The 12,831-nt window shown below is 43.3% G+C and overlaps 1 protein-coding gene and 1 long non-coding RNA gene across 5 annotated transcripts; one reads left to right on the plus strand and one right to left on the minus strand.

Annotated features, from left to right (window-relative positions):
- Positions 1-553: 553 nt before the first annotated feature.
- On the plus strand, positions 554-9,860 carry prdm11 (PR domain containing 11). 4 transcript variants are annotated; one of them, XM_062460927.1, is made up of 8 exons: positions 554-788; positions 1,371-1,485; positions 1,602-1,717; positions 1,858-2,120; positions 2,327-2,394; positions 2,644-2,831; positions 4,095-4,667; positions 5,279-9,860. In XM_062460927.1, the coding sequence occupies exons 2-8, from the start codon at positions 1,421-1,423 to the stop codon at positions 7,438-7,440; spliced, it is 3,435 nt and encodes a 1,144-aa protein (XP_062316911.1). In that variant the 5' UTR covers positions 554-788; positions 1,371-1,420; the 3' UTR covers positions 7,441-9,860. The 4 variants fall into 4 exon arrangements, with proteins under 4 accessions (XP_062316911.1, XP_062316912.1, XP_062316913.1 ...); XM_062460928.1 differs by having other exon boundaries at positions 554-700; XM_062460929.1 differs by lacking the exons at positions 1,371-1,485; positions 1,602-1,717; positions 1,858-2,120 and having other exon boundaries at positions 560-788; positions 5,279-9,859.
- A 1,873-nt stretch (positions 9,861-11,733) lies between these two features.
- LOC134020725 (uncharacterized) lies at positions 11,734-12,710 on the minus strand. The gene is made up of 2 exons (XR_009930439.1): positions 12,674-12,710; positions 11,734-12,545 (listed from the first exon to the last, which is right to left on the minus strand). It is a non-coding gene; the product is annotated as an uncharacterized LOC134020725 (long non-coding RNA).
- Positions 12,711-12,831: the final 121 nt, after the last annotated feature.

The following is a 12,831-nucleotide window of genomic DNA, read 5'->3' on the forward strand; positions in this document are numbered from 1 at the left end:
GGAACATGGGAAGAAGTTGATATTAGGAGCATTTTGATCAATTTGTATTTATTTATTTTATCATTTTGTTAATAAATTGTGAAAAGCAAATTCGCGTCATGGTCTCAATTCAGTATCATGTTAGTATTTAACTTACTGATAACATCTGTATACCATATTGCAGTTTAACCAGATACTAAACTGATATTAACGGTGTGTGTTTTATCACCTTACAATTCATCATTAGTTTACTTTGTAGAGGTGTGGAAGATTGATAAATGCTAATAATGCGAAGGATATGTATGCGCTTTTCTATTATGATTGCTCATTACAATAGTCCTAAAAGCTTTGAGAAAAGATAACAGCTTTTAACTCTCTTTTCAGGATACAAACAAGTAAACATAACGTTCCCGCAGCCGGTAAACATCTACGTCTTCTGTGTTGATTACTGAATGGTGTTTCTCGCGCGTTCACGGCGGTACGGGCCACGCGCATCACGCTTAAACGTACGTGCATTTAAACAGAATTTGGACCTGGGATTTTAATATTTTTGTACTGCGTCTCTCATCTCTGCAGTCAGTTTGCTTTCTTCCGTTTTCCATGTCATTTCCTGTAATAAAAAGATGGTGGTCAAAGCCTGCAGAAGCGGCTGACTCGCAGCAATAATTTTCATCAGAAAAAACTTTGCATCGCCCTGGACTAGTGAAACTGCTGAGTGGTGGTGAGTAATCAGTTGAGATCACCGCGGCTCAAGAGGGGGTCGGGAGATTACGAGGTCGGTGCAGACCCTCCAGTACACTCTGTGGAAGGTGAATCTTTCTTACTAGCCAATGTGGCCAATGAAAATGGCTTCCGAAAGCGTTAGGCAAATTGCCAACTGCCTGCAGAGGAAAGTCGAGGAAATATTTGACTATACTGCACCCTGCGACATACATTATGTCACTCCAATCCAATTGCGGTGGCTTCGTGCTTTTCTTCTTATAAGCGGAACGTCAAACTTTGGCTAGGAACGCAAGTTTGCGTTTCAGTATGATTGTAGCCAACCGTGAGTCCTGTTGTTCCGTCTCCTCGCAAAGCTGTTAGACCCCCTTTGAGAGGCACACTCGCGGACCAATCAGCACGCTACATTTCATCCCAAATAATATCGGATGAACGTTTTTTTTCTGAAGCGTCTGCGTATGACATGTTTGCAGTTATCTTTGAGATTCACCTGTTATGTTGGAGTTAATGATCCGCAGAGTTCAGGTCACTCATTTTAATGCATATAGGCTACTATATGTCGGACTCAAACATAAAGCCTGTTGTAATACACTCAACATTTGAATTTGTATGATCATTTTTCTCTGCGCAAAACGAACGTAAACCATTGTGTATTCTCCTGGAATGTGTAGATTTGAAAGATGCAGTACTGAAGTCAGTGATCCCTGTCTCCTGCTCTACAATGGCAGAACTGACAGCCTTTCAAACTGAGCCATCGTCAGACCCTGAGCACAACAGCAGCACTAGGTAGGCTAGTACTCTTCAACCAGATGTTGTGGATTAGGCATCGCACAACAGACAGCAACAGGCAATGTGTCGATCAGCCTTTGGTGTTTATGTCAAATGTGTGCTTTCCGGCACAGTCTCAAAGATGAGCAGACAGAGCAGAACAAGAGACAGCAGGTGAAGCGAGACCTCGAGCGCGACTTCGAGCGCAACCTCGAGCCCTCTGACAGCACCAAACACAGAGACCTCTGGTGTGAGTAGCTTCAGCATTTCAGTTGTTATGGATGAGTTGGAACTAGTGCAACAACAAAGTTGTTGAAACAGTAACTACGTTGTATTTACGGTATCTCAAGACGGTTCTTGTGTTGTTTTTTTGTTTGTCCTCTAACACAGTCTGTGAGGAGTGCAAAGAGTACTTTTTGCAAGAATGTCCCACGTGTCACGAGCCGCCGGTGTTTGTGCCAGACACCCCGGTTGCTCTGGGCGCGTCCAGCAGGGCGGCGCTGACTGCTCCGTCAGGGCTGGAGGTAGTGTTGGAGGGGGATGAGGTGGATGTGCGCTGTGTGGATGTAAACATCCGGAACGGATCCATCTTTGGTCCATTTCAAGGGGAGCTAGTGGCCAAGGACCCGTCTTCTGGGCAGTTCTCCTGGATAGTGAGTTGAGCTTCGTGTGCTTTTCCCAGACAGGTTCAGTGTGGCACAAGCCAACACGTTAAGTAGAGGGACCTGTGTTTTACTGACCTCAAAGGTTAAGAACCTATATGTCTCAAATGTCATCTATTATAATTTTTTTCTTCTTTAAACCATAACACCATTCTGCTACAGCTGGTGTTTTCTTCCTAAACTCTTGGTTTTCTTAGATCGTTGATGAGAACAACACGTACAAATCCATTGATGGCAGTGATGCGACTAAAGCCAACTGGATGAGGTCTGTATCTTTAACAGGAAGTTGCCTCTCAGTTTTAACAATTGAGCCGATAAGCGCACCTTTGTCTTGATGAGCTTTAACTTCATTCATTTAACTTAATGCTTGGGCAGCATGAAGAACACATCTGAAAGACATACAACTGATATGTTTTGTATGTGCACTGACTTAAATAAAATAAAAAAAATCTTATGGTAAAAAAAATCTTAAAAATCGTACTCTCAAGAAACGTTTTGAACTTGTTGCCTCCAGATATGTGAGGACCTCCGCAGACGAGGACGAGAGGAACCTGACTGCTTTCCAACACGGAGAAGAGATATATTTCCGTGTGTGCCGACAGTTCTTGGTGGGAGAGAAGCTCAGAGTGTGGTACGGCACTGACTACATCAGTCGTCTGCACAGTGTCTCACAGGACAGCATCGCCCGCAGTCTGGACACAGGTGAGACGCCTCTGTTTTCTCTACCAAATTTAAAATGTTTTACTTTGACCTTGCGAGAGAAATGTCAAGTACTTCTCAGTTTTTTAATGGGATTTTTTTAGGGATATTTCTATTTTTAAATCTATTGTGAGGATTAATACTTTCAATGATTTTTGTTGGCACATCTGATACAAATGTCTCTGAAACTCTGTGACATAATCAAAGGGACACACAGTTGTCCATGTGAGGGTGCTGTTGTGTCAGTTGTCCATGTGAGGGTGCTGTTGTGTCAGTTGTCCACGTGAGGGTGCTGTTGTGTCAGTTGTCCACGTGAGGGTGCTGTTGTGTCAGTTGTCCATGTGGGGGTGCTGTTGTGTCAGTTGTCCATGTGAGGGTGTTGTTGTGTCAGTTGTCCATGTGAGGGTGATGTTGTGTCAGTTGTCCATGTGAGGGTGTTGTTGTGTCAGTTGTCCATTTGAGGGTGCTGTTGTGCCAGTTGTCCATGTGAGGGTGCTGTTGTGTCAGTTGTCCACGTGAGGTGCTGTTGTGTCAGTTGTCCATGTGAGGGTGCTGTTGTGTCAGTTGTCCATGTGGAGGTGCTGTTGTGTCAGTTGTCCATGTGGAGGTGCTGTTGTGTCAGTTGTCCACGTGGGGGTGCTGTTGTGTCAGTTGGAGGTGTTTAGGTCACTGTGTCGTTCAGCGGCGGTTCAGTGCTGAGCGGTCAGTCTTGGTCATTATTTGAGTTATTTGTGTCTCCATGAATTAAAACAGTTTCATATGAAGCACAGTATTTATTTTAATGAACTTTAGCTTATTCTAAAGATATATATTCATAGATTTGGTTGGATATCATAAATAAAATGTCCATGACTGTATAAGTGGTATTTGATGGTGATTTCAAATGCACACTGTGATATATGACATATAAAATAAAAATATATATAAATGTCATAGTGCAGCAGGCACAGATTCCATTATCTCTGGAACTTTTTAGAGGAACACTACCACTGTAGACCTACATTTATTAGTCAGACAACAGACATTGTTGTCAGCTGAAATTAACAAGAACAAATCCAGAAGAAACAAAACATTCCGGATCATTGACCTGTTCTGGTTCTGCAGGTAAGAAAACCAGGTCTATTGTTCTGCTTTCTGTTGTATATTCCTTTGCTATCTACTTGAATGTTAGGATGGAAGACTACATTCATCAATACTGGACACTTCCTTCCTTCTGCTGTCACAGTTGCAACAAAACAAACTGTTTTAGTCTCTGTTGTCTTACAGGTTCTCCTTCTGCTGTGAAGTCGGATGCCTTGTCCAGTCCCCAGGAGGACAGCAAAGGTCCGGTGCTCAGGTCGTCTCTGCAGGGCAGGAAGGGCTTAGGGAAGCTCAGCGGTGAGGAGGGGGAGGGCCAACCCCAAGCTAAGAAGAAGAAGATCGACCTCATCTTCAAGGATGTTGTAGAAGCTTCTCTGGAGGCCTGTAAAGGTGCGAACACCCCCATGAACAGCTCGCTGTCTCTGAAGAGGACCAGGTCCCTGCACACCCCGCACTACTACAGCCTTGCCGGCACGCTCGCAGCCCCCAGCGGGAAGTCGTGCCTTGCCCAGGAGGACTGTAAAGCGCAGTGTCTGGGCGGGAGCCTCAACATTGACTTTAATCTGCACACGCTGAAGGCAGAAGAGAACCACAGCCAGGTCTACGAGGGGCCCTCCACTTCGTTCTGTCCCAACTGTGTGAGGCTGAAGAGGAGGATCCGGGAGCTGGAGGCGGAGGTGTTGCGCCTGCGGGGCGGCGAGCACATGGACGACCTGGCCCCTCCCCTTCCGGAGCATGCGCCACTGGAAGATTTTCAAGGTAGGACCGGGGAACGACCACCATCTGGCCTGAAACGTTTTCTGTCTTGTGTTGTAAAAAGGAATTTGCTCTGTTGCTGTGTTATGATTTACAAGTCTAATATTGTTCTTCTTTTTTTTCTTTTGGGGTATAACACATTTTTGGGTGTTGTTTCAGAAACATGTATTTAAAACATAAAAGGTTCATGATGCAGCCTGATCTCAGTGCCTATGAATGTGTATTTCTGTTGTTCTGTTTGCTGAGAGGTAGTAGAAGCATTGGCACATTGCTATTTATCTTTGTACCATGTGACCTTACGTGACATCATTACTTTATTAAAACAATTTTAAACTGACCCGTCCCTTTCAGTGAATTATTATAATTAACAGCCAAGATCATGGTGTACAGAATTTGTGTACAATAGTGTACAAAATTAGTTTTTTTATAGCTTGTAGCTACGCAGATTTAGCATACCCTACTTATGCACAAACGCATTCAGTTGGCTCCTGGTTCTATGGAATTCAGCTGAATTTGATTAAACGATGATGCCAAAATGCCTTAAATCCTCCAGGTTTAGCACTGCAGTTCGTCAACACAATTCACAAGTTCTTTCTCATGCTCTGTCCTTGCAGAGATGGAGGCCATGACCCCGATACCGGTGGCGCTGGATGAAGATGATCAGGACGCAGACTCGGCGGATGAGTCTATCTCCGCTGACCTCATGGTCTCCGTGGACGACCCCTCCAAGATGTCTGCTGGGCCCGGCCGACGGATACGCCGTTTCAAGCAGGAGTGGCTGAAGAAGTTCTGGTTCCTGCGCTACTCTCCCACGCTGAACGAGATGTGGTGCCACGTGTGTCGCCAGTACACCGTCCAGTCCTCACGCACCTCCGCATTCATCATCGGGTCCAAGCAGTTCAAGATCCACACCATCAAGCTGCACAGCCAAAGCAATCTGCACAAGAAGTGCCTGCAGCTCTACAAGCTACGCATGCACCCGGAGAAGACCGAGGAGATGTGTAAGAACATGGTTCTGCTGTTCAACGCAGCCTACCACCTGGCCCTGGAGGGCCGGCCCTCCTCGGAGCTCAGGGCTCTGGCTGAGCTTCTCAAGAGGTGCGATCTGAAGGTGGTGGACCAGTACATGAACGAGGGAGACTGCCAGATCCTCATACACCACATTGCCAGGGCGCTGAAGGAAGACCTGGCTGAGAAGATCCGCTTGTCTCCCTTCCTCAGCGTTATCATGGACGGGCAGAACGACGACCTGCTCTCGGACACGGTTGGTGTCTACGTGCAGTTCCTCACCAACGAAGGCCCGCCTGCCACTGAGTTCCTCTCCCTTCAAAGGCTGAGTGTGGGCAGCGTGGATGGCTACCTCCAGGCCATAGAGCGGGCCTTTGGCGTCCTGGGCCTGAGGTTCCAAGACATGCTGGTGGTTGGTTTGGGAGTAGACGGAGCCAACATCTCCTCTGGCCTGAGAGCGAGCCTGTACATCGCTCTTCAGAAGATCCTGCCCTGGATCCTCTGCCTCCCTGTGATGATCCACCGGCCTCACCTAGAGGTGCTGGACGCCATCAGTGGGAAAGAGCTGTCCTGTCTGGAAGACCTGGAGAACAACCTGAAACAGCTGCTCAGCTTCTACCGGTACTCTCCTCGCATGATGGCCGAGCTGCGGTCCACAGCGCCCACCCTCTCTGAGGAGACTGAGTTCCTGGGAGACATCAGAGCCGTTCGCTGGATCATAGGCGAGCCAAACGTCCTGAACGCGCTGATCAAGGATTATCTGGAGGTGGTGACGCACCTCAAGGACATCAGCAGCCAAACGCAGAGGGCGGACGCGGCGGCCATTGCTCTGACCCTGCTACAGTTCCTCATGGACTACCAGTCGGTGAAGCTCATCTATTTTCTTCTGGACATCATTGCTGTTCTTTCACGCCTGGCCTACATATTTCAGGGTGACTACCTGTTGGTGTCTCAGGTAGATTCCAAGATCGAGGAGGCCATCTTTGAGATCGGTCAGTTAGTGGACTGCCCTGGGGAGTACCTGCAAGAGTTCGAAGAGAACTTCCGTGAAAGCTTCAATGGTGTTGACCTGAAGAACTTGCGTGTTGCGGAATCCAAATTTCAATCCATCCGGGAGAAGATTTGCCAGAGGAGCCAGAGCATCCTGTCTCAGCGGCTGGACATGCACAGCCGAGCCGTGGCCAGAGCGTGTCGGGTTCTGGACCTCAACACCTGGCCTCACAACAGGGACGACCTCAGAGCCTACGGAGAGGAGGAGATCCTTCTCATGTTTGACCACCTGGACACGATCCCTGCAGCTGGACGGGAGACACCTCAGGACAAGACCAAGGCCAGGAGCAACCTGATGGTAGAGTGGAGGGATCTCAAAGCAGACTACTACAGCATGAACGGCTTTAAGGAGGTGGTCGGTCACATCTGCAGGTACAGACAGAGATTCCCTGTTCTTAATCGTGTCTTGCAGCTTGTCCGGGTCCTTCCGACCTCCACTGCCTGCTGCGACAAGGGCAGAGTGTCTTTGCAGAAAGTACGCAAGAACAACCGCTCCCGTCTCACCATGGACCACACCAACGACCTACTGACTCTCGCGGTGAACGGGCCACCCATCGCTCACTTCGACGGCAAGCGACCATTGGACAGCTGGTTTGAAGAGAAGTCCGGGAACAGTTACTCTCTCTCTGCAGAAATGTTGAACCGAATGTCCACCGCTGATCAGAAGTCTGTGCTGCACAGTGTGGACGTGAACACCAACTTTTACCCTGACATCTGACGGACGCGCCCCAAGTGGCACATACCTCCTCGTCTCTCTACGTCAGAAAGCCGTAAAGTTGTTGGGAGCGACGATCTCGGCTGTGACCAACCTCAGAGATGTGCCATGTTCATGCTGCCCAGATGGTTCAGTCTGTGATCTTCAAATAACAGCACTGTGTGAGAGGGTACATGCGATAGCGTCAAGCTCTCAGGTGCCAGGTTGGTCTTTAAAGGGAAGACCGGGAACACAGCAAATCAAGGAGACATACAGAACAGGTCAAAACTGCTATCTTTGCTTGAGTATGTTAAATATAGAATCAAAGCACAGTATGACATGTTACCACTTAGCACTTAAGACGTGCAGAAAACAGATGGTTTCAACAGCCTAGTTCTCACCTGGACGTGTCGTCCTGCAGTGGTGACCAGCAGGCAGGAACTGACACGTGCCAAACACGTCATGGCACTAAAGCACGTTTCACTGAAATATGAAACCACTTAATAATTAACAGTTAAATGACAACAGCATTTACTACACTATAAATCTAGGTGTATACTATTTTAAAAGTATTGTAATTCTCTATGTCATTAGAGATTGTGCCATTGTTCACAATGCAAGTCATAAGAGAGAAAGTCAAAGGTGCTATTGTGCTAGGCCATGCAAAGAAGTGAATTGTTTTGCACATTGTGGTGATTGATATTGTTATTGTGAGTTTTATGTCTTAATATTACAGAGGGGATGTGGTCAATATTTGGTTTTGCACCCAACAATGTATATTATTAGTATTGATGATACCATTTACTATTTACAGATTACTGAAGGTGTTCCCTATAACCACACCTGGTTTGATTATAATTATCTTCAATAGTTGCTTCATTGCCTGCCTATTATATTTGGTTATCATCATTTATATTTGCTGCCTTTAGAATTGGTCATTTTTTACGTGTGTTCTGTTTTTCAAACAATACAAGATGGCTTTAGGTTTAGGTTTCTGTAAAAAAATATGCTTTAGGTTTGGAGGTATACATGTTTCAATTTTGTAACATAGCAAGTTTTCTTTCTTTGAAATATTTCAACCTCACAAGAAGAACAAGGTTCAGTTTAGTCAAATGTGAAAATAAAACAACCAAGGTTTTGCACTAGCAGGTTAAACTGTGTGAAATGTAACTGCTATGTTTGAATAGATGACTGGGATCTTAATGGCTGAGACTGTTTCACTATATTTTTAGATGTATGTTTTAGTTTTATCAGAGCCTGGTATCACCGTAGTAGTGTCAGTTAGGTTCAGTAGCCTGTATTGGCATACGCACATACGATCTAGGTTAAATTACCTTGAGATGGTGCATTGTTTTATTCCCGTTTAGGATAGATTATTTTCTGAATTTCAGTCACAGACTTCAGAGTTCATAAGTGTTCATGCTAAACTGTCATAACTGATATAGTTTCACGTTAGTTTTGTTGGCATGTGGTTGGTTGGCATGTGGTTTGTATCGATGCATGTGATTGGATGTGAATACGTACACAGTTTGTGTTTTTTTGATACTGTAGATTTATAACCTCAGTGAGGTATATTAAGAGATTAGAAAAACGCTTTTTACAGTGCAAACTGTCCTTGTGAATTGTGAGCAGCTGTATGGCTCGTGTTAATGCTATTTGGTCAGGGATTTAGGAGGAAACATTGTTTTCTATCGCTTTACTATTTGACATCAGAATGCCAATATTCAGCAGAATGCTTTTCTTTGCAGGTTATCTTTTGACATTCAAGAATCGTAACCAAATGTTGGATCTGGATTTAAAGTACAATTTGGTTGAGTTTTGTGGGCTAAATGTTACCATGAAGAAATTTTGTTTTTATTTCTGTATTGTTTGTTTTGTGAACTTTGTTTGAAAAAAGAAATTGTGAGCACAGTTATTTTGCTTGTTATTTCCAGTTATATGAGCCAAAACTAGCAAAAACAGCATATCGCATATGTATCACACCAAAGTTGAATCTCAAAATCTCCATTTATTGTTTTGTATGCATATATTTTACTATATGTTGATATATTATTCATGATCATTTTTACTACAATGTATATGTGATATGTATAAATAATTCTGCTGAATTTGAAATTAATATGTACTATGTTCTTGTAACCAAAACCTGTTTTGTTTATTGGGATGTACAGTCATTATCATGTATGTGTATCTTTAAGTGATGCCTTTGAATGGCTGTTATACATAAACACAATTTTTGTTTGCACTCAAAAGGTATAAAAAATATATACAATTCTTCAGTGCTACTTGTTTTGAGGCATTTAACACTGGCAATATACCTGTAAATTACCATGAGTTTGAAATGTGTATATATTCATATATATTCATAAGATATGTATCACCCAATGTATTTTACATTGTAAAAAATATCTACATAGATCATATAACTGTTTAATAAAATATTTTCAATTACCAAATTTTACTGCATCAGTTATTTGAGCAATTTACAGTAAAAAAAAGTAAGCCTATTCTAATAATATACTTAATTTCTTGTTAAGTGCTGTAACCATCCCATTGGTACTACAATTACCCACCAAATAGAACATCCACACTGGTCTGAGTGGAATCAAATGGTCTTTGTTGAAGCCTGAATCTGTTCAGTCATCGTAAAACAGATCAACTCCTCCTGGCTCACAGGCATCACATGGCCCAAGGCCAGCTCATCTGTCATCATGACGTCCCTGCCTGGCTCAAAGGTTCGCAGGTGGCCAAGTCACTCATCCCAATGAAGAAACTTTGTACAAAGAAAATTCCATGAAGTGACTGTTGTCATTCAAGTTCCCCAGAACGAATAACAGAACTTCAAGTGCCAAACTGTCACATATTAAAATGATAGCTATGAGGATAACCATTCCAAGCAAACGTTTGCACAAGAGCCCAATAGAGGTTATTTACTGGATTCTTAGATATCAGTGTACGCAGACAGATACAGACACACAGTACGCCTTTTGTCCCCCTCAGCTGGTGCCGCTGAAAAGATGTCTGAATGATCAGTGTGTCATCCTTGGTGCCTGGTACACCCCCAGAAACTGCAACACTGAGACAGTATTAAAAAGGATGTGATTTGAATTGTATTACATTACTTTCTGTGAATTAGATGTAAACGTATTGCCATCCAGACCATTATGTAATATGTATAAATGTACATTTTCAGGATTCGATTAGCGTTTTAATCATTTTTTTTCTCTGACCAACAGAACCAAAGGTCTAACATGGTTCTATTGATGATGCATTTGAGAATTACCACATGAAGAAAAGAGACATTTGGCCCCCAAATATCCCAACATCCCATCCTATACCAACAAGCTTCAATACCATGCACAGCCAGGACCACATGATGTTGGTGTGCTATGCATGTTAAACTATGTCGACATGTTTCTAGAATACAAGTCATATGCAAAAGGAATGCCTCTGAAAGTGGAGGCCAACAATTGTTCTAAACTGACAAGAGGCCAGAGGGGGGTGGAGTTCGGTTCGACAGGGAATCATTGTAGACCAACTACAAAGAGGTTTTTACATCTGAAAGTTCAGTCAGGCTGATGTCTGTCCCTGCATGTTGGGCTGACAGAAGGCAAAACGCTTGTTAATAGAAAAGGTGAGAGGACGTCCTGGGGTGTTTGTGTTGGTTTGTGTGATTGTTTTGTTCCTCGGGAACATTTGCTGGTTGTTCGTATCTCCTGCTTGACATTTCCATCAAATCTTTCAGAAGAAAAAGGAAAATGACGATCTTTCGACAGCTGTGTCTGGTGATCTTGCTTGGGATATTCAGTTTGGGTGAGTGACCTTGCAGGACAACACCCTTTTATAATGTGTTGTTTGAAACTAATACTTGTATGCAACATGATTTCTGGATTTACATAATTTAAAATGTTACATTGTATAAAGATAGTGACAACCGTCTTGATTATGAATACATCACTAAATAAATTAGTAATCTTCCAATAATTAATGGGTCCTGTTGAAATTACGACATTGTACAAATTACATTATTTGTGAGATGTTTTATTTATTTGATCTACGTTCAACAGATGCCATATAAACATCTTTAATTTAGGAAATGGTATTAATCCCAAATATAAGTGTGACTGCTGGAGGTGCTGCATGTTGTGTTCCAGGCTCTTCCCTACGGTGTTTCAAGTGTTCCGACTACACTGGCCAGTGTGAAAATGTGAAAGAATGCACTTATGAAGACTCATGTATATCTCTAAGTGAAAGAGGTGTGTTATTTTATCGCATACAGACCAAAATAAAAATATATTGATGATATTGATATAAAAAAAAGCAGATTTTTTATTCACATAACCCAGTACCGTGGCATTTGATTGCTAATGACAGTATTCTGGACTCTGGTCTACACAGGTGGGAAAACTATTCGCCAGTGCATCCGATACACAGATTGCGACAATTCTCGGCTCATGCAAATGTTCCCTGCCATCTCGGAGTTCACCTACAGGTGCTGCAGCAGCGACATGTGTAACAGTGGCACCCCTCTCATGGCACGAGGGTCTGCTTCAGCTCTGATGGGCTCTCTGCTGGCGCTATGGTGGTGCCTACTCTAGGACTCACACAACAGACAGTAGGGGCACTGACAGTCGGCATGCTACAGGAGCTGTGGATATGGTTGGAGTCCGTTTTCATTGTGTTATTAACTATGACAGAATTGTTATTTTGTGAAACGTGTACGTAATTGATGTAGTCTATAACCTGATGTTTAAATGTGCCTTCCGAGTATAATTGTGCAGATGCTGTAATATAATTGCTCCTTGTTTATTGGTTCATTTATTAGTTAGGGTTAGTATTGGTTTGTATTTTACTAACATGAACCAGACTCATAAACAGCCTTGTTATCTAATTGCGATATCATTGGTGCATGTTTCATTAAAGTCATACATGTCTGGTTTTTGAAGAATACTTTTTCCTTTCTCACGCATTGTGAAGACTTTAAACATCGCTACACTGTGTCTCACTCCAATTCCTAATATGTACGATCATAAATCAATAATGTGCATAAAATAACAACAATCCCAACAATGATCATCAGGGCTGCTGGTGCCTTGTTCCTCCTCACTGCCCTCTTCAGATACGACAAACTAAACCAAAACAAAGATTTATTCAACGATCATTTCACACATTTGATGTTAATATATACATACAGTACACAGAAAAATCAGAATCAATAATCAAAAATGTCTGTTTTCCTCTGAGTAGCTTCACATACCTGATAGGCTTGAAATGAACGAGCAGTACAGCATCAGAAACAGACTGCACAGCGTCAGGTTTACAGTACCTGCAGGAATAACAGGGACTGTCTTCTCTTCGAGGTTACTACTTTGCAGTGCTTTCAGTATAACGCAATACTGTATGAATATAGAGGGT

The sequence above is a fragment of the Osmerus eperlanus genome, chromosome 5 (genome assembly GCF_963692335.1).
Source record: "Osmerus eperlanus chromosome 5, fOsmEpe2.1, whole genome shotgun sequence".
In the NCBI taxonomy this organism is placed as follows: Eukaryota; Metazoa; Chordata; class Actinopteri; order Osmeriformes; family Osmeridae; genus Osmerus; species Osmerus eperlanus.